Source organism: Sturnira hondurensis, unplaced genomic scaffold, assembly GCF_014824575.4.
Source record: "Sturnira hondurensis isolate 20B ecotype Veracruz unplaced genomic scaffold, ASM1482457v3 Scaffold0000167, whole genome shotgun sequence".
In the NCBI taxonomy this organism is placed as follows: Eukaryota; Metazoa; Chordata; class Mammalia; order Chiroptera; family Phyllostomidae; genus Sturnira; species Sturnira hondurensis.
In genome coordinates this window covers 10910576-10936017 of record NW_028072798.1, presented here as the reverse complement: position 1 = coordinate 10936017, position 25442 = coordinate 10910576, and the positions used below count along the sequence as shown (strand labels likewise).

At 53.3% G+C, this 25442-nt stretch overlaps 1 protein-coding gene across 17 annotated transcripts in view; it reads right to left on the bottom strand.

Annotated features, from left to right (window-relative positions):
* AFDN (afadin, adherens junction formation factor) overlaps window positions 1-25442 on the bottom strand; it is a 108946-nt gene that overhangs the window by 29991 nt on the left and 53513 nt on the right. For 10 of the 17 annotated variants that reach the window (XM_037062515.1, XM_037062735.1, XM_037063247.1 and 7 more), the window contains 12 exons: window positions 24406-24475; window positions 20760-20878; window positions 17392-17453; window positions 17075-17280; window positions 14938-14958; window positions 14070-14215; window positions 13711-13805; window positions 13131-13396; window positions 11678-11821; window positions 10075-10273; window positions 6924-7027; window positions 5077-5163 (listed from right to left, as the gene is read on the bottom strand). In XM_037062515.1, the coding sequence (XP_036918410.1) occupies window positions 5077-5163; window positions 6924-7027; window positions 10075-10273; window positions 11678-11821; window positions 13131-13396; window positions 13711-13805; window positions 14070-14215; window positions 14938-14958; window positions 17075-17280; window positions 17392-17453; window positions 20760-20878; window positions 24406-24475 (1519 nt within the window). The remainder of the gene's footprint in view (window positions 1-5076; window positions 5164-6923; window positions 7028-10074; window positions 10274-11677; window positions 11822-13130; window positions 13397-13710; window positions 13806-14069; window positions 14216-14937; window positions 14959-17074; window positions 17281-17391; window positions 17454-20759; window positions 20879-24405; window positions 24476-25442) is intronic. The other 7 variants (XM_037062798.1, XM_037063383.1, XM_037063326.1 and 4 more) reach the window with 1 other exon arrangement.

Genomic DNA, 25442 nt, shown 5'->3' with positions numbered 1-25442 from the left:
TTTGTTTATTCTCTGCATCAATTACTAAACAAGACTTCGCACCATCAGCCTTCCCTTCTCCATAAAGTGAAGGAGAGGAGCTGGACAGGGTGTTTTTAAGTGAGGTTCCACAGATGGGCTGCAGGAGGCCTGTGGGCCCGACAACCACGCAGAACGTGCTGTGTGGGGACATCACCAGGGTGAAGGCACAGAGCTCTCCTGAGATTCTCCAAGTGGCCTGGGAGCCAAAGGGGAGAGGCCGAGGCGCACGACCCTCCCTCCCCCCCTCCCCAGCTCCCGCCTGCAGCTGAGCGGGAGTGTGCCTTGACCCCAAGCCTTGGCTGAATCTTGATGGGTGAGGCCAGGGTGGCCTGAAGGTGCCCTTCCCTCAGGGACCTTAGAGATGCGCCGTCTTCCCAGATGACGGCTGTGTGGGGTGACTACTCTACTTCGGAGGAGGAACACCCAGCACCCCTACTTCAACACAGTGCCTGAATCCCACATTTGGTCATTCCTAGACCTAAGCACTTAGGCCAGTATTATAAAAAAAGTTTTCTTTTATACAATTTATTATTGTGCTTTTAGAACTAAAATATACTGTTTTCAAACTCATAAGCAAGACTCATGCAGGACACTAGGTCATTTTACACAACTCAGTGGAGTTATTTCTGGCATTTCCACAAAGAAACTCCACAATCACAGGGCGTACTTGGGAATGGATTTTACAAAGGAACCAAGAATTTCCTGACTCTGCTTTTCGGATGAGGTCTTGCCCGCATGGCCACAGTAAGGACGGGCAAGAAGCCGGGGCGGGAGGTGCGGGGGCGGGGGGGGGGGGCGGAGGGTCTCTCAGGTCTGCAGGCAGCAGCACAGTCCTGCTCCTGGGGTGCAGGGGGTGCTGTGGTAACCCATGCTCTGCTTTGAGGGCCGGGACAGCTGATTATGTGTTTTAAGCTAACTGCTGATAAATCAGACTTAAAAAATTACAATTGTTCTACAGTCTAAAAGCACACACTAAAGCTACCTTTAAGATACTACTGAATCAGCCATTTATTTTTCACTAAACTAGTAAAATATTCTAAGTACTTTTTAAACTGTCATTTTATGCTACTCTTAGAGAGCACGGCTTCAGCGAGAGCCTGCAGTGAACACCACCTTATGGAGCCAGAACAGAGTTGTCGGGGCACGGGCTTTCCTGCACGTTCCTCAGCAGATCACACAGCTGTAGTTACAAATATGCCAAGCAATTTTCACCATATCATAACCAGCAGGACTAAACTTGTTTTTTTTTTTCTTGTATAAAAAGCATACAGGAACCTTGTATTTTCATGAACCTTAAGAACTTGCAGCATTAAAACCAAAAACAACACACACCTGGGCGTGTAATAATTACAAGCTACATTAAATGGCTGTTTCATGAGTGTTCATTAGTGACAGGTTTAAACAAGTCACAGTGGAAGAAAAAACATTCTTTAAAGATCGCAGCGGGGGCAGGCACGGGAACACCCACCCTCACGGCCCCAAGGACACTCACCAGGGGGCCCGCTCTCCCAACGACGGAGAACCACATTCCGACACCAGATGGCGGCCCCTTCTCCAGCTGGAGACCACTGCCCGCTCCGTGCAGCCTCCACAGCTGCCCACCCAGTGGGGAGGGTGAGACTGGGTTACCACAGCCCAGCGCTGGACACAGTGACAGCACCCGGCACTTAGCTACACCAACATCCAGACTCTTACGTAACCAGTCAGCTCTGATTTCTATTCACTTCGTACTTCATTAAACTTCAAAAAGAGCCAGAAAAGTAAAAGGGATGGAACTGTTTGTATTCCGAAAACCCAAACAGGAAGCACCGTGTTGTCCCACAGATGAGCAGGAAGTAGCATGCTCGACTTCCTGAAGCAGTGCTTCGGAGAGGAACCTGCACTCTCGCTGGGCCCGAGTCATCTGGATCTCGTAAAACGGAACCGCAGTGTGCAAGGGCGCCAGGGAACCGACCATCAACACAATGTCCGGGCTCCCAGCCGCGGAGCCACACGCTCATCAGGGAAATTCGAAGGGGGCCTGGGCCAGAGAGGCCAGACCAGCACAGAGGGGAGGGACGGTCGAAACCACAGACACAGGGCGGCGCTGCGGCCAAGACAGGAAAGGCACACACAGTTGAATGACAGGGACCTAAGTGACGGAGGATAAGCAGTCTGATCCTCACCCCGAGGGTCCCCCAGCCCCAGGGACAGTGGAGGCCGCCACACTCCCTCACTGGGCTGAGGCCTAGAGGGGTCGCTCAGGGCTCCAGGCCACTCAGGCGCAGGGCCCGGGCTCCACGGCTGACAGTTGGGAGCGGAGCTAGGCCTCAGCGGGAGGAAGGGCGCCTGCCAGTCACGCTGCAGGTGCAGACCTGCGTTCCCAGACCCCTTCTCTGAGCGACCTCCTCTAGAGCATCCAGCAGCCCCCCAGCTTCACCGCCGGCCATCACCTTCTGAATTCCACACCCACCCGCTGACCTCTCCACTAGACACCACGCCCGCAGCAGGCCTCCCAGGCCCCCAAGTCTCAGATGAGCACGTTCAACACTGCACTCAGTTTCTCTCTGGCCGCTCTTCAGCAGCGCACCCCGTGCAGGAGACAGCGTGGGTACACAAGGCGACCCTCCCTGTTCTACCCACTGCCCTGAAAGCACATATGGGAGGGACGAGCCCTGCCAGCCTGGCAGCGGTGTACTCAGCGCGGCCTGGCCTCAGAGGGTCGTCAGCTTTCATCAGTGCCACCTGACCTCCCCACCCACGGCCACTGCAAAGCCCGTCACCTCCCCTGGAAAACCAGGAAGTGCTTACCCACCAGCCCCTCTGACCACACCTCTGAGCCCCTCCAACCCCTGCGCTGCGACACTGCGAGAACCAACCTTCAGAGCCGCCCCTCAAGCACCATAGGGCCTTACTTGGGCCTCTTCTTCGGTGAGGCTGGGGCACTGCTGCTGGGCCAACTGCCTGCCAGGACGCAGGGCCGGCCCCCGAGAGAAAAGCCTTGTGATCCTGCTCTCAGTGTTGAGTCGCCCCCTTGCCCCTTCTCGGCACAGCTCAGGGGGCGGCCCCACTAGCTTCCCAGGGTTCAGGCCTGGCTGCAGCCTCCGCCCACACTCCCACCATTCCCATGTGGGGCCCACGCTGGGACAGCCCACGCCTTCACCTGGCTCACGCCTGCTCTCCTTCGCTCTCCCCCAGCCTCCAGGTACACTGCAGGGGAGACACTCAACCAACACCCTCAAATGGGCGCAGACCTCTGATGTCACGCGCTCCCGCACATTTTGTGCCTCGTCCCCCTCAGGGACCGGAGTATGTACTAATAAAGGGGCTGCCTGGATCCCAGATATGCCTGGCAGGAGAAGAAAGCTCCGAGAGAGCCAACGCTCAGTTTCACAGTCTCATTAAACGTGTTTACAGGCTGACGAGTCAGCTCCCCCGGGGCAGAGCGAGGTCTGCACTCCCTTCCAACGGCTCCTCTACTGCGGCCCCCCCTCCCAGTTCTGCGTGCACACTGCTCACTGTGGAGCCCACCTGACAGACCGGAAGCAAAACCAATGAAGACCCCTGGGCGCGTCAGAATGCCCTCCAGGACTGGAGGGGACACGCCTCGCAGCGGCCCCCCCACCGCTCCAGGGGCTGCTGCCCAGTGGGGGAGACGGGGAGCACCCGTCTGCTGGAGACCTGGGAGTGGCATGGGGGTTGTGTTTAATCCGGACACTGTGTGTCCTGTGGAGGCACACCCAAGGTTGGTAAAAGGGTCCTCTTGCATTCACACCCTTCTAACTTCCTGTGTTGTCACCATTCCCCAGGAAGCTTCAGCTCTACAACCCTCTATCCTAACTATAAACACTATTTAACACTGTTATTTTGTACAAATCTCTTCTCTTTTAAAGATTATGTTCATATATATTTAGAGAGATGGGGAAGGGAGAGAGAAAGAAAGAGAGAGAGTGAAACTCAGTGTGTGGCTGCCTCTAGCAAACCTCTCACTGGGACCTGGCCTGCAACCCAGGCATGTGCCCTGACTGGGAATCGAACAAGCGACCCTTTGGTACACAGGCCTGCACTCAATACACTGAGCCACACCAGCCAGGGCTGTACAAATCTCTTTTTAAATGTGTCAGTGGAGGAAACGAGAAAAACCCTGCAAACACCGCGAGAATGGTGGCGGTGGCCCTGCACTCCTGCACAGCAGACACCTGGCACTCCCTTCCGGGACAGAGCACACGTCACTCCAGAAAGCAGCCACCGCTTTCCCACCGGTCACCTCGGATGTCGGTCACAGGAACAGAAGGCCTGGCCCTAGGGGCATGGCACAGCCTGGGGCCCCTGCAGCTCTGTGGCCCCCAGGCTGGTGGAGAGCAGCGACAGGGCCCTACTGACTCCTGGTCACAAACCACTTGCTAGCAGCAAGGACTCCTGAGTCACCTACTGTGTTTACAACAAAACGACGTCTCGCAACTACACCAGCACTTCCTCGTTCGAAAGAGGACGCACAGCAGCTTGGGGAGCTCCAGGCAGAGACAGGAGTGGAGAGGCGAGTGTGGCAAGTGTGTACACGAACTAGGAAGGCATGTGGCCAGGAGCCAGGTGGGCAGGCAAAGGCTCGTGGCAGCCATTCCGTCAGCCGAGGTCTGGGGAGGGTGGAGGACCCTGGCAGGTCTCCCAGGGAGCACCCCCCACCTCCACCATGCACAGACCAGGGCGTGCCCAGCACTTGCAGTCTCAGGAGGCAGTAGCCCTGACCGGGACTGCGCACCCGACCGCCCGCACTCCTGCCAATGCTGCTGTGATGTGGTGACTGACCTGCCTGCCAGGCCACGAAGGGACAGCTCTCTCCCACGCCGGACCTTCTGCCCGCTTTGGCAACCTACTCCTGCTACCGCCTAGACAGTTTCCTTCTAAGCACCAGCTGAGCGACCTCTAGGTGCCCCTCAGTCCACTTCCCACATGGAGGCCACCCCTCAGCCAGCTGGGCCCGAGCACAGGGGCCCACCCCCAGAACAACCAGCCCGCCCCCGGAACGCAGCAGCACGCCCCTGCAGCCCCAGGCCTCCTGCTCCCGGCCAGTCCTACCTTTGCCGCCACGATGCTGAGGCCCATGCCGTTCTGCTTCTTCAGTGTCACGGTGATCACTTCGGGCTCTTTCCGCAGAGGCTGAGCCTGAAGGATAAAGACAAAGGCTATGTCGTGGCTGCAGCGGAGTCCGCGACGGAATGGGGAGGGGCGCTGCCCGACCAGTGAGGGAGGGCTCCTTCTAAGCCAGCAGCGGGAGGAAACGGAGGTGGCACCCCCGACTCGGGTGCCGAAGAGGGCCCAGTCACGGGCGCTGTCGATGCGCTCCCGGAGGACCGTGGCACGTGAAACAGAACTGAACCTACGACCACCAGGTCCCAGGGGCCTGACCGAGACAGAATCACACTGTTCCTCCATTGCCTTTCGGACTCCATCTCGGTAGGCGTTTTTCAAACAAGCTGGAACTAACAGTGTGCCATCCATGGGGAGGAGAGGACACAGCCCTCACAAAGGCGAGGACACCTCTGTCTCCTGCAGCAGCAGGGCCCCGGCCGCCCGGGGTCCGAGCACAGCGTTCAGTCCTCGGCTGCGATGTGGCCACGTCCCAGGAGACAGGCCAGTGACAGAGTGGGTCCACCAACGAGGATGTGGAGGGACGTGCTACACGTGCCTCGCAGCTCACATGGAGGAGTGGACAGCCCTAAGGAGACTCGCCAGAGCCACCCGGGGGGAGCTGACGGCACACGCACTGTGCAAAGGCCCGCTGCCAGGAGGGGATGGCTGTTGGCCTCCACAGCACCAAAGGCTGAGACAGTACTTCAAGGGAAGTAAGGTTAGGTGACATGAGAATTATTTTTTAAATTAAGACCTGAAATCTCCTGAGGGATCTGTGAATACTCAATAATTCCATCTAGAAGATCCTTGTTTTTCTATAAAATCTAGGAATTAGAAATTGTTATCCCTTGTGATTTGGAAAAGGGCAGCTGACAAAGCCAATAACCAGCACAGGAGGCATGTCCCCCGTGTCAGCGGTTACACCTGGGCGTCCCTTCAACGAAGCGGAAATCACAAACCACTTCATTCAGCCTTGGGAATGGGTGTAACACATGCTCAAACCTGAAGTAGGTCACCAAGCCAAAACAATTAGCTCCTTCAAATGGAACGCACAAACACCCACTTCGTTCTCATGCCGGGCTCAGTACTGCCGCCGGGCATGCTCCGTGTGCCCTGAGAAAGCAGTGGGGCAGGGGCGTGGTGTGCAGACCCGGATCTCTAAATCCCAGAACCGCATTTATGGTAAATGGGACTGAACAAGCTCGAAAGGGACTTTTTAGAACCGGCATTTCCAACAGAGAGACCCCAGTGCGTGGGCACAAGACAGCTGGGAGGCAGCGCCCTCTTCTCAGGTGTGGGGCAGTGGCCTGCCGGGCACAGTTCTCTGCACCGAGCAAAGCAGGAGGGTCCTCAGCATGCACAGAGCTGGTCAGTACTGGAACCGACGAATACGTGACTTGATCCATGTTTAAAGACAAGGTAGAACTGGCTATGAAAAAAATATCTGAAGCCAAAAAAAACCATTTTCTAGTAAAATCTGTTAACACTACCCTATTAACATGTTTTTAAACCATGCATTAACATTAAAGCTGGGATAGTTGTGGGAATAAATATTCTTTATTTTAAAAAGCACAGTTTATAGACTAAATTGTACACACGTGGCCTGGAGTAAAAACTTCATGTCCGAATTGTGGGTTCAAGGTTTTTTCTAAAAATTAGTATTTACAAGTGATTTAAAAATCTCCCCAGCACAGCAATGCCCACTGTAAACACAGAACAAACCTGCAACCAATTCCCAAACCCTGTGGGCCATGGTGCCCCTCCCGCCCACCCAGTCCCCTCCCACTACTTGCCAACTCTGTGTTCTCGCGCATCGAGTGGCTTTCGTAGTCCGCACCTTCGAAGTAAACCGTCCAAGTTCCAGGTGAGCGTGGGTGAGGGATCAACCTGCAGAACCCTGAGGAGAAAAGCAAACGGCAAGACTGCAAAGTGCACCACGCAGACACCATTCTAGTCATCCACAAGGGAGCCAGCACGAAGCCTCGATGGCTTCACACCCAACGGCAACATTCACTGTTCTTCTCGACCCCTTCCCGTCCTCCAATGGTGGGAAAGCCCAACACTCAGCCCTGAGCGTCAGTGCCGGTCGGACAGAACGCCCACCGCCAAGCAGCGCAGCAAGACGGTTCCCCGTGCCATCCATCCCAGGGCACTTGCACCCTCGTGTCAGTGGGGAGCCGTGGAGTCACACCACGCTTCCTCCCCTGCAGGGCCGCCTGCTCCGCTCGAACACGGGTGCATCAGCAATGCTTCCCCTCCCTCCCAGAAGGCAAAGGATCGCACAAACAGGCGTGATGTCACCTGCACTGCCTGGCCCTGGTTACGTGGCCTGGCAGGTAAGATACAAGCTACCCGGTACAGCAATTCTGGGTAGAACAGGCCCATTCTCATTATTCTTTGTCCAAATTCTTTGTAAGTCATACTCATTTGAATTTCTAATAAACTTTAGAATCACTTCATAATGTTTTAAAAGGTGTAATATTTTCATCATGGACAAATGACAAAATATTCTTTTTGTTCAGTCAAATGTGATGGTGTCTCAGCAGTTTCCTGACAGTCACACCACACAGGTCTTACACCATTCTTGTTAGGTTCCCCACATGGTCTCGCTCTAGTCCTCAGCTCATGGTCACCAAGAGGACCCCGTGTGCTAGACCCCGTGCCCACAGCGTTGTCCCAATCAGCCCCGCTGCTGAGTGCTGGCTCGGGGGCCGGTGGGCAGAACTGCTGGGCCCACCCACTCCAGTGCCCACCAGTGAGAATTCTGGCTGTTAAATTTGGACAGTTACAAAGTTGTTTGTGGTAGAGGAGAAAGGAGATGACACAATATTCTCAGTTAAGACAAGAGTAAGTGTTCTTGTTAATTTTACTTAGTTTCAGTCCTTTGTGGAAAAAGTAAGTTTCAATCAAGTTTCTTTAAAATACAGCCTACAACTTCTGTTTCCCCTGTTTTAGAGAATCATAATCACCTTAGTTTTTAAAGTTTAACAACTGTGGTTTATTTTCTCCACAAAGCTTCCACAGTACGTGTGGCCCACACTGCGAGCATTCCCCCTTTCTCTGCTGAGCGATGTCCCAGACCAGGCAGGAGTCCACACCGACTCGACAGCCTCTTTCACACCACTACACCAACCGCCCCAAAGAAGGGACGCTGCGAGCACATCATGGCCCCTTTCACGGCACCTGTGTACTCGGCTGCACTGCCACGTAACATGTGAAATAGCATGGCTGTGCCCAGACCACAAGGAAACATCACCGTGTCCTAAATCGAGCATTCAAGAGCACCTGGGGGACATCATGGAGAAACCTCATCGCCAAGTCCAGGTCTCACGAGTCCCAACTGGGCACACGCCTGTCCCCCGACTTGAGCTCCTCTGCGGCAGCCGCATGCACACCACACATCGTGCCCACTAGTGAGCTGGACTCTCGAGTGCAGCCCTGGGTCAGCGCTGCAGAGCCGGGAGCCGTGCGCACAGCCGGCCGTCCTCTGGATGTTGGCTTGCACGTGACGCAGATGCTGCCACAAGCATCCCTCCCAGGGAAGGCGGCTGACACTCGAGGAAGAGCCTGAGGTCCTCTCCATGGAGGGAAGCAAGGAGGACAGGGACAAAGGCCCTGGTCCCACGGGGTCCACAGCACGACACTGACCCCACACAGCGTGCCCGTCCCAGAGGGCGGGCACACAGTCGCACTCACAGTTCAGTCTCCAGTCCCACACGGGATGGGGAGAGGGCCAAACAGGGGAGCCAGGAACAGCGCCCGGCTGTCAGGCCCGACGGCCGTGCGGAGCTTGGAAGGAGAAGGGGAGAGCTGGGGCCTCAACCCACACCCAGGTGTGCTGTGGTCTCCGTGGGCGGGGCAGGCGGACCCGGGCCTAGCTCAGGGCCCCTCCGACAGGTACCCAGCCCGGAGATGCCCACCCAGCGCCTTCCTCAGAAGCACACCACAGCCTGGTCTGTCCCTTAGACTTGCCCCACCCCCCACCGCTCCACTTGCGCTCCTGGAGGGCTGCGGCCACGGCCACACCTCATTCCCAGCGGCAGCCTTGCTCGATGTCTCATACTGTCAAACCGTCTGAAGACATAAAAACCTATGGCAAGTAAAGTACTCACTGAGGTCAAGCATCACACTCGCTCAATTTACACACCTACGGACACACAGCCCGAACTCTCCTGTTACTTTTGTTCCAATGCCTAAAACTGGGACCTGTTTTCCTACTCATAAGAGCACCACAGGAAAGCAGCAGACCGGGACTGAAGTCTGCTCTGATCTGACAGCTCCCACCTCAGGTCTGATGAGGACTCCCACCCACCGAGCTCACAGAGAACACGAACAGGCACAGGGTACGGCGAGGGGCCTGAGCCCCTCTCTACAACGTGCACTGGTGCCGGGTCTCTCACACGAGCCGAGTGCTGACCGGCACTGGGACAGCAGCAGTGCCGACACTCAGAGACCGTGGGTGGCCCATCCGCCCTGGGCACTGCCCTACCAGGTAGGCTGTCACCACAGCCCTTGTGTGACGAGGAGCTGCAGGGAGAAGCTGGGGTCAGGGCTCGGCCCTCTGGTCCAGAGCCTGTGCTGCTCCGGCACCAACAGCAACACTTCAGTTCCAGAGGCTCGTGCCTGCAACCAGGCCCGAAAACCCTAAGACGGGGTCAGGGTGGGGTGGGGGGGGGGAGGAATGAGGCGCCATGAGGGCCTCCCTCCAACCCAGGCCCACCTGCCACCCAGTGAGCAGGGCTCACAGGGCTCTTGTGCAGCCCACCCCCAAGAACTATGAACATCTGCAACCTCCGTGTCACCAGGAAATGCTTCCTTCCCAGTCCTGGAACATTGACTTCTTAGAAGCAGACAAGGACCCTCTCGTGGGAACACAGAACTGGTAAAACGCGCCCTGAATGGGGCTGCAGCTGAGACTGCAGAGGCGCCGGGAATGCCACTCACCCCTCTGGCACAAAGGGTCCAGAAACTCTTGCAAGCCATTTGGGAGGTTCCTGACGACGTCACAGGAGTAGCCGTCCTCCGGCAACAGGAAGGGCAGCTGCAGGTCGGGGTCCTCCTCCAGCTGCACCTCCCTCCCGTCGCTGCGGGCCAGCTCATCGGCCGTGTTCTCGGCCACGGCCACCACGTTTTCTATCAGGTCCTGGTTGGGAAAGACGCACGGTTACAAACAGATGCCCCCGATGGGCGCTGCGGACCAGGGGCCGCCTCCGCTCCCGCAGGCCACATGGGCAGCAGGCCCACAAGGCACTCTCCAGCACACGAACCGAGGGAGTTGAGGTTAACTTCAAAGGGTGTATAGCTTTAAATAAAAAGAAGCCATTCAATCACAAGAAAACAGGCTTTCTCTCTTCAAAAGTAGTCACCTGTCCTCGCACAATTCTCCAACATCCAGTGCTGTTTTCGTAGAATGTGTAATGATGTGGAAAAAGCTCACACGATGTGTAAAACCAAGATAAAACACCTATTTCCAGCTTCTACGGAGGTTAGTTCTGAATTACAGGCTTGTAAGAGACTTTGTTCAAAAGTTCTCACGAGTGCACAACACACACACCAGAACGTCTGCACTCCTTCCGCCAGAGGACAGGGAACAAGCACGCCAGCCCACTGGCAGGCAGCCCTTGTGCTCACCCCTTCCCTGAGTCCCTGCTACCCCGGCAGCCAACATACGTCCCCCGTCTTCTCTGGAAATCCAGACAGACAGAAGCACGCTGTTTATAGCTTGTATCTGACCTCTGTTGTGCAATTTATGCCATGACAGCCCTCCAAGCTGTCGTGGGCCAGGATTCGCTCAGGGTCACTCATGCCACATGCCTTTAACGACCACAACACGGCTTATGTACATACTGCACTGCTGGGGGATGCGGTGGACTGCCAGTCCGGGGCTACTTCTGAGGATGCCTACCGCAGCATCACTCAGTCCTGGGGGCCGGTTGGCCGATACGTCTGTCCGAGCACCTGGCCTCTCCCTTCGCGGACGCCTATGCAAGGAGTCCCTGACCCAACAGTGACGCGCGGTCTCCGCAGCATCTCCCACTTTGCCGCTGGCCAGCTGCAGCAGACACCTGAACTGGGCTTTCGCCCTCTGCAGCAGGAACACCCCAGCTCCAGCTGCACCGCATGAGAGCCTGCATTTACCAGTCAGGCACCACTGCACAGGTCTGGGAGGCAGCTATGCAGGAGGGCCCCAGCCCAGCAACTCAAGGACACCTGTGGGCGTGGCAGCAGTTCGAGGGCCTCTGTGTCTCAAGGGCAGGGGTGTGCCCGTGAACTGAGGACTCCAGGGCAACTGCCTATCTGCCCCGCCACCAGCCCTCCAATGGTCTCCTAAGATTTGATCCTTGGAGTTAAATGCCTTTCTACTTAAAATGCTCATGCAGTTTCTGCTTCTCACACTAAACCCAAACTCATGTATCAACAATGAAAATGGTCCTGTAAGATGGTCAAGTAAACAAGCTTACTTCTAAGGAAATAAGGCAACACTCTCCTCACTTCCCTGTGCAGATGTGTCCCCCACCCCGTGTGGTCCGCGGCGCCACCCACTCACCGCGGGGATGAATGGCTCATCCGGTGCACAGTGATAGTTCTGCAGCAAGGCCTGGAGCTGCAGCGAGTTGAGCTTGAAGCAGGTGCTGTTTATGTTGGGAGTGTCATCAGGCGCGTACTTGTCCATGGTGAGCAGAGTGGTGGCCTAGTTGGGAAAACGAACAGTGTGACACATGACGTGATGGCCATTCATAAATTGTCCCCTTCACGTAACAGGCGCCCTGCAATAACCTGCTGATTTGATTCTGAAATTCATGGTATTTTAAAGGAACAGTTCCCTTCACACACTGAAATCAAAGGACTGTCTCAGAAAGGTTTTAGATGTCACTTCATTTTACTAAAACATATAAACAATGAAATTCACTTGTTTATGTTCATAAAGCATGTAAAAATTCTTGTAGAAACTTTAAACGCTTATGTAACCATTTGGACAACCAATTACTAGGGTCAAAACAGTTTCATCATAATGACCTTTCTTATACCCATCTAACTCAAAGCAGGAGGGTATCGGCCCATTTTGATGCTGATCTCTCCAGAGCAGTAACGGACACCCCACCCTCAGCTCTGAGGCTGCAGACACTCGCTTCCTTCACTGCACCCAGCGGCCTCCAGTCCCTGACCACTCAGGAGCCGCCCAGAACCGTCAGCACCGGGCCCGCTCTGCGTTCCTCTGCTCCTTCTCCTCTCGTCCCATCCTGGCTCTGTGAGGACCCTGTGGAGCAGTGGGCTTCGACTCCTCTATCTTTACCTTCTGTGTACCTACACCTGGACAGGTGTTTACTTTACGGCTCCCTGGCTTTGTATTCTTAGGAGTTAACTATCTCCCACTTTCAAATCAGAATGTATCTTTAGGAACACGCCTTACTAATCTCAGTAACAAGGACCCTTTACGGCTGTCTGCTCTTCTGGTTACCACCTGCGGGGGGGCCGTACTGTGCTCCCTAGGTGGAATGCTAGCCCTTCGCCCCTCAGAAAGCAACTGGGTTTGGAGACAAGGTCTTGACAAAGCAATCAAGTTCAAACAAGGGCCCTTATGAGAGGCTGACACCGGACACAGACGTGCACAGGGAGAAGGCCCTGTGCAGACTAGAACATATCGGGGGACACCTCTGTAAGCCTAGAAAGCCCCCAAATGCCAGCAAACCCTCAGGACTCAGAAAGAGGCCTAGGGCCAAGCCCCTCACAGCCCAGAAAACCCAGCCCTACCTGGCCTTGGCCCTGCACTTCCAGCCTCCGAACTGAGAGAGGATGCGTTTCTGTGGTGCCCGCCCACAGCCTGCTGCATTTGTTACAGGGACCCAAGCAAGTGAGCACACCATGGTCCCATGCTTTGTGCACAGGAAAACCCCCAGCAGGGGTGTTGGGTTCTGCTGCATCCGAGTGCCCACCCACAAGAGAATCAGACTGTTCTAGGAAGTACACACACGGGGACTGGTGGGCCTCGGGCCACCCACCTGCACGATCCTGCTGAGGTGACAGTCGGCAGCCAGCTCCAGCCCCTGCTTCTCCGCCCAAGCCTCCACGTGCCCCAGCTGCTGGCGGATGATGGCCCCCCAGTAGTGGGAGCACAGCCCCGACTCGGGGTCCGTCACCAGCCGGTTGAACAGCCACATGTTGAGGAAGTGGAAGAGCTGGGAGAAGAGCTGAATGGTCAGGGCTGCGTTGACTCTGCAGCGCCGCAGCAGCGCCATGGCCCCCGTGAGCGTGTGCAGGACGTCATCTGTTCAGAGACAGGGCGAGGGCAGGGCGCCCGGGGTCACTGGGGCACAGGCCTGGGCGGGGCATCCCTTGAGATACCAGCAGTCCTGGCAACACTGGTCTCACTCAAGTAGGAGACGGTGACGTGCGCCCACCCTGAGAGGCTTTTTGAAAAAGCACGACATGCAAAACCGGCGCTGTTCTTACAGCGGTCACGTTCGCTGCTTCAGTAGGGAAGTCAAGCCCAACAGGGCCTCTCGCTCGTTTTTAAAATGCCCCCTGTTCCGTATTAAACACTAACATGAAGTGAACCGGGAGGGAGGAGAACATCCTAACCTATTTTTGGTCTCTGTAGACTGTTCTCTTCCGGGTCATCCAGAAAGGCCGGCATGTAGTTATTCAGCTCCGACTGCAGACAGTGCACCAGGTACCTGCAACACACACACCAGGGAGCTCAGCGCACCCATCTGTACGGCTCAGCAACACCTCCCCTGAAAACCGCCAGTTTTACTCCCGGGGTTCACGAAACACTGAATTCAACTATGAAGTCAACATATTTCCATAGTTATTTATGTTTCTCGACCTCATTAGGGTAAATAAAAAACCTTAAAAATCAGTTTTAAAAACGTCACAAGAAAACACACGAAGATCTGCATCTTATAAAGCGGAGTCCTGGCCCGGAGCGCGCCCCTTACTTAAATGCCATCTGAACCAGGTGAGCCAGCACGTCCTGCGCGTCCAGCGTGAGCCGGCTGAGGTCGCGGTCCTGCTTGATGAAGTTGAGCAGCTCCGACGCGTTCGCCATCCAGAAGGCGAGTGCCCCCGCGATGTTCTTCTGTTTCTGCAGGCAGAACACACCTCCGTGAGCAGCTCCCGGCGCACAGACGTGACATCAACAGAGCGGACGCTCCTGAAAAGCCACCAAAGGTAGGCCCGTACCTTCCCATTTTCACCAAGGTATTTACCACAGATACCAGATATGCGCAAAGGAATTTGGTACATACATAGCAGTGGAAAGAAAATCACCACTGCGACCTCCCAGGATTCAGGAGACACGTGGCTCCCAGTGGCTACCATGTACGGAGTCCACGGGGAAAGGAGGGCCTCGAATCACAGCACCAAATCGGAGTTGTGCACTATCTGGTAATCTGCGAGCACACCCACACGCATCCACGGTTACCCACAGCCACCCTGACACTCGCCGTCCTGGCGTGGACATGAGCCACTCGGTGTCAAGTGATGACCTAGCGCATCCTCTCCCGACCACAGGTGCAGGCCAGGCCACCTCAGATGAGACCCGGAGAGTGGGAACCAAGGGCAAAGGACAAGGAGGAGAAGCAGGACTGCTGTCGTCTCATGTCCACGCGGAAGTGCGTTAAGCAGAAGGTATGAAATGCTGGTAAAGGCGCACAGTCGGAAGGGTTTAGTAGTGCGTGTCTCAGCTGCGGAATGAGTGTTATGGCGGCGCAGCCCTGTGTGTGGAGTGCTGTGTCTGACATGGAAGCGACATGAGAAACTCAGCTAAGCCGACAGCCAGGATCAGCGCCCAGCAGCAGGTCCTACCTGATCAACCTGGTCTACTTCCTGGAGGAAAACAGACGAGGGGACACCAAGCAGAACGAGAGAAAGAAACTTGTAAACAATCATGACAGTTCAAAACATCAACACACTGACATGGAGCTGTGACACGACAGCACGACACTCGGTGCCGCTCCCCCCACCACACGGTCGCGGCCGTCCTGAGGCCGCCCCGGTCTCTAACACTGGCACGTGACTGGGCGGGTTCCCGGGGGCTTGCCCACGGAGAAGAGGCTCCGACACACACCCGAACACACACACTGGTCTCTTTAATAAAAGGTTTACGAGGGAAGGACTTCTGAGTGTCTTAATGGCACTCCGAGTACTTCAAGGTCTGTGAGTCTCTTCCCCAGGTTAATTAATAACAATGAAAGAGACAGGAAAGATCAACAGAAACAATAAAAATAAAAGTCAAGAATGCTGAGAATCTAAAAATATATAAAAATCCAACCTATACTTTTTAAAACGAAGTAAACTGTTTCTGAAAGTGGGTTTTTACCAACTGAAAAATTTAAATTAGCCCTGACTGGTATGACTCAGTAGGTTGGGCATTATTCTGTGGAGCAAAGGGTCATGGGTTCGATTCCTGGTCAGGGCACGGCACAAGCCTGTGCTGCGGGCCAGGTCCCCCGGGGCAAGCGTGTTAAAGGTCCCCCGGGGCAAGCGTGTTAAAGGTGGCCGATCAAATGTTTCTCTTGCACACTAACGTTCCCATCTCTCTCTTTCTCCCTCCCTTCCCCTCTTTCTGAAAATAAATAAAGATTTAAAGAAACCCCAAATTTAAAGTAGTCACTACCATACTTTGTTCCTAAAATGTGAAGATTCCTCCAATCACACACTAAACCCAAATCTGAAATTAAAAGACTTGTTTCGATAATGGTGATTTCAGTGACGTTCAAATTCAATATGGAAAAGTCCGTCAAAAGTAGTTGGTGGCAGGAGTCTCATAATTTGAAACAGGGTTTACAAATCCAAACATGATGTACGACAGACAATGACTTTGAAGGACCACTGGAGAGGAAATCGCACATTTATAAAATACTAAAGAGTAACAAAATGGTATCCAAATAAAATGACTCTCCTTTTTGATCTCTACTCTCACGTGGGTGAAAGAACGACCCCATCAAATGCGTATGCTAATCACTCAGACATAAAGGAAACATGTCTCTAAAAACTTGGGGCCTTTGAAAACAATTCTGAAGGAATTAAAAGATTAGTTTTCCTTCAACTACCCTGACAGGAGAAAAACAACATACTCATGTTACTTAACACTTCACAATTGGAGTTTTCTAGCAAGTAATCGCACTGATGCATGATTTAGGAAAACTTTTTAAAAAATCTATACCTTTTACTTTATGACAGATTTCAGATTCTCAGTAAGTTTGGAAACTGGTATGCCAATTTCATCAACTACAGAGAGTACCCAAAAGAAACATACATGCTACCAAGAGAACACCCTTAGTTCCCCAAATTTTCAAGATGGATTTATGAAAGAACGGGGACCTGAGTGTCACCGTGCGAAATGCCACCATGCCCACACCCCGGGGCGCGCTGTCCCACACACAGACAGTCCCTGCCGGCGCTGCAGGAGGCTTGTCTCGGGAGAGCCAGAGCCCTGCATGCCCGTTATGCGGTTCTGGGGGTGGCTGCCAGGGATGGGAGGAGGGGCACCAGACCCGGCGTGGTGGCCTGGGGGTCTGCAGGGAGCCGGGGCTGCGCCTGTGCGGACCGCTACCAGGCCGCTCGTTTTTAAGTGGTGAATTCTATGTTGTGTGAGTTTCATCCCAATACCTTTCTCTGGAAAACTCTTAGAAAACCCACACCCAGTCTTGAGACTTTCCCACAACTACTGTGAGGGTATTTCTCATGATAATTGTGTTACCACGCACCATTTTTCTTCCCTTTTCTCAAGTTTGTGGGAAGTAAAACATTTTTTTACATTTTTTTCAACTTTTAAAGCTATACAATTTTCAATACAATTTATATGACTTTTATTTTAGGATAAAAAGCTCTCAGAATAAAGTCAAGCACATAACCAAATCTGAAACACGGAGGAACTGGACCAGGCTGACCCGGAGCCGTCACCAGGAGGCCGGCGCTGGCGGGGCGGGCGGGAGCTTACCTGGATCACGCCTTCCATCATGCTCACCATCTTGTTGACGATGGCGACCACCTTGTGCGTGCGCTCGGCGGGGCTGAGGTCGGGTCTGCACTGGCTTGACAACACATACCGGCACGCCATGTACAGCACGTAGGTAGGCGACAACTTAAAATGGACTGTGGAGCTATTGGTGTAATTTATAATGGCGGACAGAAACGAGTCTTCCGCTGTGAAAAGGTTTCAGAAAAGAAGAAAAGAAGAACGACAAAAACCCATGAAAATCAGATGGAGACCCGACCGGAAACCATGCCCCCGCGCTGGGGTCTGGAGGTCCTCACCGCTCTCCCTGAACTCGATGCTGGCAGGCAGCGTCCGCTCGGGGCTGGGCCCGTCCTGCGTCCTGAAAGAAGAAAGTTGCCATCTCTCAGCATTAGGTCACAGGGCTAATAACATCCCGACAACCTGCGCAGATTTCTGGAGCTTTAAAAAAAACTCCTCCGTGCCATTTTGGTGACCTAAGAAACAGCCCCTGCCCCCCTTCCACACATCACGGGCGCCAACACCGAGGCGAGCACACTGGCATCCTCCTGCCCCGGCCACCACAGGTCAGTGCCCTGGAGGGTCTGCCCCCCTTGGGAGAGCAGACCTGACCCCCAGTCTCCATTATTCATGAAGGCTCCGCGAGAGTGGAGACCAGGCCGCTGTGCACCTGCTGCAGCCACGGCTCAGGTGACAATGCGGAGACCCTGCTGTGGGCACGAAGAAAACCTAAACCACGCTGAGCCCGAAACTGAGCCCCAGCACACGAGAAACTTCCGCAGAGCCAGACACTGCCACCCACTCCGGGCGAGGCTGAGACAAGAGGCCCCTGGGGACCCCCTTCAGTCGCCTGGTCGGTGTCTTCAATGCTCAGAGACAAGGGCCTTCTCAAAGAGAGCCCACTCACGCACACTGTTCCTCCGAGTCACATCAACTCGAGGCACTTCTCATCACTTAGCCTGACACTACAAAAACAAGCAGCTGCCAAGAACATAAAGAAAGAGAAACTGTAACTTGGGACACTCCGAGAACCAGCACTGCACTGATGTTTATGCAGCTCCAGGCATCCCGAGCACACTAGTTCAAAGGGCAGGGAGTCTGTAGTGAGAAGTTCTTCCAACCATGCTGACCCCGCCCCCACGGACGGGACATATGGTAGGGCGATGTCGCATGAAATTCTTTCAGTCAGAAACACAAATACACACATGTTCTGTTGTGCACTGTGATCAAAAATATTTAAAAGCCATTAGTAAGGAAAGACTTTTTAAAAAATGTGTAAGATAATGTGGTGTCCCTTTTCTGAAAAGTTAACTGAAAATTAAATAGTGGGGATTATAATGACTTGCAACGGAATGAAAACATCTATTGAGTTAAACATGGTGCTACGGACAGTTACCATCACTAGGACACCTGCCTCTGTTACTGACTTAAAATGAGTCATTTTCAGCACCAACACTGAAGTCCACTCATCTTCAGACTACTGGTAATACACTGGCCAGAAATAAGTGTATGAAGTCACTTATGTCCACTCATTAAATTGTAAAGTGAGTTCAAATAATTAAACAAAGTCTTTAAGAATGAAAAACAAACAAACAAGCACCTCTGACGATCACAGATCTACTCAGCCCCACACTGGGGCGGCCTCTCCAGCCACTTGCTGGCTCCCACCCTTGTCTTCTCCACACACACACACACACACACACACACACGACAAGCAAGGAGAAAATGCAGCATGAATTCACTCAAACTAGGACAATCGTTAAAAATAAAGACAAAAATGCTTTCATCATGTTATATGCAATGAAGTTTATGTAGCCTATGACTTAGTAACTTAGATCTAACTCAACAATTTAGGTGTAAAAATACCCTTATAAACACAATATAATTTAAGCACTCAGTTATTTTAATGTGTCTATCTTACTTTGCCATATTTATAGACATCTAAAATTATAGGTAAGCAGTTATCTTCAACTTAATATCCATAAATTGATGCTAAAGGTCACCAATTATTTGTTTCATCCATTTAACAAATCTAGTATAAATAAGAAATTTAAATTCTCATTGGAAAAATGAAGTATCAGTGATAACTTAAAGTCACTCCCATCATTCAATGTTTCATTCCTTGACTAAACTTAGAATTTTAAACATGCTTATTAAAACAACTTAGGTTTTTATGAGTATATCAATTAAATGAAGTATCACTTATACTAATGCTGCCTATGTGAAAAACACGAAGACTGAAAATGGGAGGAATCACATTTCCATCACTTTGTTCAAATAAAACCTTTAGTAAGTCTTTGCAAAACAAAGTACTCTGATCTTGAAAAAACTAATTAACGTGTGCACTCACAGCGTACAGGGTTTTCCGTCTCACGACGCGCGGCCCAAGGGCCAGGCTCACAGCACGACCACACGACCCTCACTTACTAAACAACGTGCACCCCCGTCTTCCATAGCGTAACAGCGTTGTCCTAACCGCTCTCTCCTCCCTCCCCCTCTTGATTCTCGCACCCACGCGGTGCCTGTGGGCGCAGGCCGAGCACACACGCCTCTCTGTCACCTTCTGCACTGACAGAGGCCCTCCTCACAGCACCGACTTGCTGGTCTGGACACCTCACTCTAGAACACAGCACCAAAATCAAGCACAAACACAGGGAGTGGACAGTTCACCATTACATCTCAGAACACTCACAACAAACACCGCAGTAACAACTAAAACCCCACAACAAAATCAAGGTGAGCCTGAGAGCCCCACGTGAATCTACCAGCGTGAGGACTGGGAGTAATGTTGGAACTCAGGACACACAGCGCCCTCTGCTGGATATGCCAAAAGGGAGGGCATGAGCCCTACGGGGCCCAGTGCCCCAGGCAAGCCATGGCTTCGGCTGAAGTCTCCGTTCCTGGGTCCCTGATGGGGCCGTTCTCACTGCTGACCAGAGGGCACAGTGAGGTGCCCCAGTGTCCCCCCACTGTCTGCGTGCACCCAGCGCCCCGTGACAGGAGTGCCCAGAGCCAGTCATGCTGCAGCCTGAGCTGATCCGCTCAGGGCTCCGTCTGCTCCAGAACCACCGCGCCTGAGGCACTGACATTAATCCTCAACACTCAAACAGTGTCCAGGTCACAAGGAAGTGATATTCCGATTTATTAGGGTAACATATTTAAAAACAGCAAGAAAAGGAAATAACAAAAGACAGAGTTCTCTGTTCAAAAACTCTAGGCAAGAACAAAGCCAGAAGAGAAGACGACTCACTCCCATCAAAGCTCAACAGGGGCCACAATTCTTAAAAACCGGCTTCCAACTCATTTTCGCCTGTGTGTGTCTTTAAACATGTGAGGACTCCTTGTAAAAATGGCTGATGTGGTGAGTTTTATGTACGTACACGAACGGTCAAATAGCACAACCCCAGGAGAGCCCCCTGCACATCCACATCGTGACGGAGGAGCACGTTAACAGAAACACTCCGACTGGACACGTCCCCTCTCGGCTGCACAGCACTGTGCACGTAAGCGCTTCAACTGCTGGCGAAGCCGTTCTTCCCAAACCACAACGCGCAGAGGGAAGACTCTTTCGAACCCTGCCGGTACACTAGAAACGTCACAGGGACCCCGACGGGGGCGCCGGGCTCTGCCCCGCGCCCTCTGCGGGAGAGCAGCGGGGACGTCCTACCTGCTCTCCTGTCGGCGGCACTCGGGCTGCTGCTCCACGCGGACCATGGGCCTCACCATCCCCCGCTCGGCGGTGCTGCAGGCAGACGGCACCCTGTCGCCGTCCAGTCTGGTCGAGCTCTGACCGAGGGGAAACAGGGAGTGTGAGCACCGTGCGGACACCCGGCGGTCCACTCTGTGCTGCAGGTGAGGACGTGGCGTGAGGCTGCCAAATGGGGGGGGCAAGGCAGGGACACGGGGAAGAGTACAGGTGAGAGGTGTGCCGCAGACGGAGCGCGGCAGACCCACAGTGGACGCCCGGGAGCCCGCCGTCATTAAAGAATGATGAGACACACAGTCACTTCCCTTCCCAGTGCCAGCAGCTCACTTTACAACACAGGCAGGCACACCAGGCGCATGCACACAGGGGTTCTTCACAAGCACGGTAAGAACAGTGGCTTTATCCCAAAAAGCTCTGTCAAACCGGGACGGAGCACACAGAACACGTACCACGTGAGGCCTCAGGTTCTCCTGGTTTACTGCTAGCTTTAAGAAAGGGTTTAAAAACCTGCCCGTTGGGGCTCGACACCTAATGAAGGCCTGAGCACAGACAGTGCTCTGCTTCTTGTCCTGGGCAACACGGGGAGCACACACACGCACAGCAGCCCCTTCCGCACAGTCCACACCCTAACCAGCCCACACAGACAAACGGGATGAGTGACCTATGTTAAGGCAATAAGCTGAGCAGAAGCAACAAACTCAGAGAGAGAAACCCACCGTAGCAACATTTTATGTAAGAGTTCTCATTACATCTCTTTACTGAGGAGACTGCACGTACATAAGTACAATAAAAATCATCCTCGTCTTACCAACTAGAAATTAATACTGTGCTGTGTGTATCTTTGTAATTTTTCATTTCCACAAATGAGACTATACAACCTACTTTGTAAAAAATACTCTTTCCACATGTTTCAAACATCTTACAACATCAGTTTTATGCTACCAAAGTGTGTGCACGTGTAACACTCTGTCGCCCATTCACCAAAACCCACCGAAGCAAAGCTTTATGCGGTGAAGATGCTCATTGGCACAGGGCGCCTTATGGCTGCACGCGTGTGCACATGGGCTCGTGCACAGTGGTTACGGCCAAGAGGTGCATTTGTGGAAATTCAACTGCTGGGTTGGTGCGTGGCAATACTTGGACCACAAAAAGCTATTTAAGTGAATAAGCTATTAAGCTATTCACTTAAGCTATTCACTTAAGCTATTAAGTGAATAATAAGGCAACAGGTAAATGATGGTGTGTTTATGTGCCAACACATTACAACACAATTTTAGCTTGCTTTCAAATGGTTTTCAGAGGAAACGCTCACAGAGCAGCAGCCAGAGGAGCAGGACAGAGAGGCGTGTGTGCACACAGAGACCCAACTGTGTTCAGACACACGGATGAGCGCACTCACATGCACGAAGGGTTCAGAAAAAGACACACTGAGATGCCACCACAGCCAACTACACAAGGCGAGTGAATGATTTTCATGTTTCTACTTTTTCAACTTCCCGGGTTTTTCATGTGGACTACCCATTTTATAAAGCACTAAAACTTTCACAAAGGCAGTGATACGTAGTTCCCAGAGCATGTATTCGCTCCGTATTCAACAGCTCCCCCCCAGCCTCTGCGCTGCACTGCTCGCTGCTCTGTGCCCAGAAGGGCAGCGGGGAGCAGGCCCAGCAGGACCCCTCTGTCGCTGAGCTCCTCCAGTCAGTCAGCAGACAAGGCAGGAGTGAGGCGGGAAAGCAGCTGCACAAGGACTCAAACATCCTGCCACCGGAGGCTGCGGGAGCCCGTCCTGGGGACGCGATGATAGCAAGGGCCGTGCCCCAGGTGTCTGGTGGGAAGGATGTGGCGGGTCGGGGCTGAGGCCAGGCCAGCACTCGCTCAGCTGGGAGGGAAGGCAGGCAGGTCTGAAGGAGCCATGTGGCCAGGAGGGCTGTGTGATATCTGGGAAACCACTGGAGGCTCTGATGGTGGGGTGGGCACAGAATCGAATGTACACTGTGAAGCATCGGTCGGGCCCCTGGAGGAGGAGGAAGACTTATGGGAGAGAGGTGCTTCCTCCACAGCCGTGCAATACTCCTGCCTATGACCACCCGGCGACGACGGACTCCTCCACAGGGGGAGTGGCCGGACTTCGCAGCGGCTCAGAGAGGAAAGTGGAGGCTCAGACAGGAAAGGCCCCGAGGAGAAACAGGACAGGCCCCTGGACCAGCCACCGTGGAGGGGGCCCCCAGGACAGAGAACATCCCCTCTGCGTTAGCTCGTTCAATCTGCAATCACCTGCCAGCCATGCCTATGGCACAGGAGCAAGTAAAAGTCGGGGCTGGGGAGCCGGTGCCCTGGCATCTGTGAAGCCCGAACCCAGGAAGAGCCCAGGCTTTGCTTTACCCACTGGAATGTGGGGGAACCGGGGTTGTGCCAGTTCCCAGCCCAGGACGTAAAGGAGACCCGCGAACTCCCCGCTTCCTGAGCAGCCCCAGCACACCGGGCCGCCCCATGGAGAGACGATGGGGCGAGAGGTCCGACAGAGAGCCTGCGGTGACGAGAAGACGGGTGGCCCAGCAGCCCCATGTCCCCACACAACCCGGCCCCCGGATGACCCACTGGCGCGGTTTGCACCCAGCGTGCACGAGAACTTGACACACGCAGCACCTGACTGCTGAGCCAGGCACCCACCTCTCTGCCCTCAGACTGTCCGATAAAGCAAGGACAACAGCCAGCACAGCCCCAGCCATCCAGTGTGCACGCCCTGTCTTGAACATAAACACATAGGTCACCTGCCTTACCAAACAGAGTGCACCTTACTGACCATGTCTCGTACTGAGGGTGTGTCTGACTGGTTAATTTTAAGTACCAGAAATCCTTTACACAAGAATAGGCACTTAATTTTTTAAAAAGTCATTTTAGGGCAAAAAAGTGTAGGTAATTACTACTATTATCATTGTTTCTTTTGTAATCAATTTACCTATTTTTGGTCATCAATTTTTTTTTGTAATCAATTATACCTATTTTGGGTCAGGTCAGCAGAAAAAAATATTTTTTGGTGTGCCACAGAATTTCAGTAATTAGTTAACGTGCCACGAGGTGGAAATCGCAGCACCAGCGGAGTGCGCCACGGAGTGAGCATCAGCAAGACCAGCAGACACACTGCCCAGGGAGGCCCAGCCGCCCACGGAGCAGGGAGCAGGCAGCAGGCTGGGGCCTGCCGTTCAGCCCACTGACTTCTGGAGTGGCGGCTTCCCAGCAACAGACAACCGCAATGAGGAGACACGGACCCGATCACACCAGAGACAAGGGCGGCTGGGGTAGCTCGGTGCCCGAGGAGGAGGTGCAGACAGGAGGCAGCAACGGCTGAGCGGAGGGGCTCCGGGGGCAGGAGCCACTGTCTTTAGGGGTCACCTGACCAAGCGAGGCTGGTCACACACAGCAGGGAAGAGAAAGCACTGCCCCCGTCCTTAGGGAAAAGGACAGCCGGCCTGTTGCCACCGAGTCAAACGGCCCTCAGCGCAGACCACGGCAGAGTGTGTCTGAACAGTTTTACAAGGACACTACAGATCATTCGCTCATGTGTCCATGACATTAAACACACACCAGGTAACATGCCATCACCTACCTTGCTTGTTGGTACTGCGGTTCCACTATGGACATCCCCTCCTAAATCAAAAGTCGTCTCCTGAACAACTCTGTCAGGGTAGAAAACAATACAGAGAATGAGGAGCTCTCCAGCCACGAGGGAGTCTCCTCCTAGCAACACGAAACACTTAACTAACCACCTGCCATTCAAAGATCTTCAGGAAATCGTTTTCTTTTCATCATATAAAGTTATAGAATTTTAAAAAGTGACTAACTCTAAGAACTTTTCTTACTGATACATACTAAATACTCTCAGGATCACACTTTTAAAAACTGTATTTAAAAACAATAAACTGAAAGGAACCGTAAAGAAAAAAAGCAAGCTGTTTCTTCCTGCAGCCTCTCCAGGCTGCATGCGCCCCAGAAATAAAGCCCAGCTGCCCCAGGGGCCCGAGCCCTCTGTGGCCATGGGGGACCGTGGCACTCCCCAACAGGACAAGGCCCAGGGCCGAGCGGCAAGCCTCCCAGAAAGTCAGGCTGATGGTTTCCATGGACCCCACTACTTAGGCCAAAAGTAAATAAATAAACAATTTTTGATAGTGTTAGTAATCAAATCATCCTCCTTGTTTAAACAATTTTTTAGACTAATGCAAAATACCAAAAATTTAAAACTATCCTCATGAAAAGTCAATTCAGGTTATAACCAAAGCTCCTAACAGCCCGTACCCCAGGGCGAGCTAGCGAACGGCTGTGGCCCAAAGGCAGGTGCCTCGGCCCGCTGGTCCCGGCCCCCGGCAGCAGCCCCACCCGGGGCAGCAGCACCAGGGCCCTGGGGGTCCCCAGCAGGAGGCAGTGCCGGGACTTCCTGGGCTTTGTAGGTCATCGGAAAAACTGCAGTCTCCGCATTCTGCCACGTTGCAAGTGCATGGTCTAATTTTCAAGCACCATGTTAACTTGAACCTTTTATTTAAGCACAATCTACACATGGAGCTTGAATAAAATAGAGCTACAGAAACCAGGAAGTGTGACAGAGAAGTTCAAAATAGTTTTTTCAAATGAAAAAAGGTTATTTTTCCT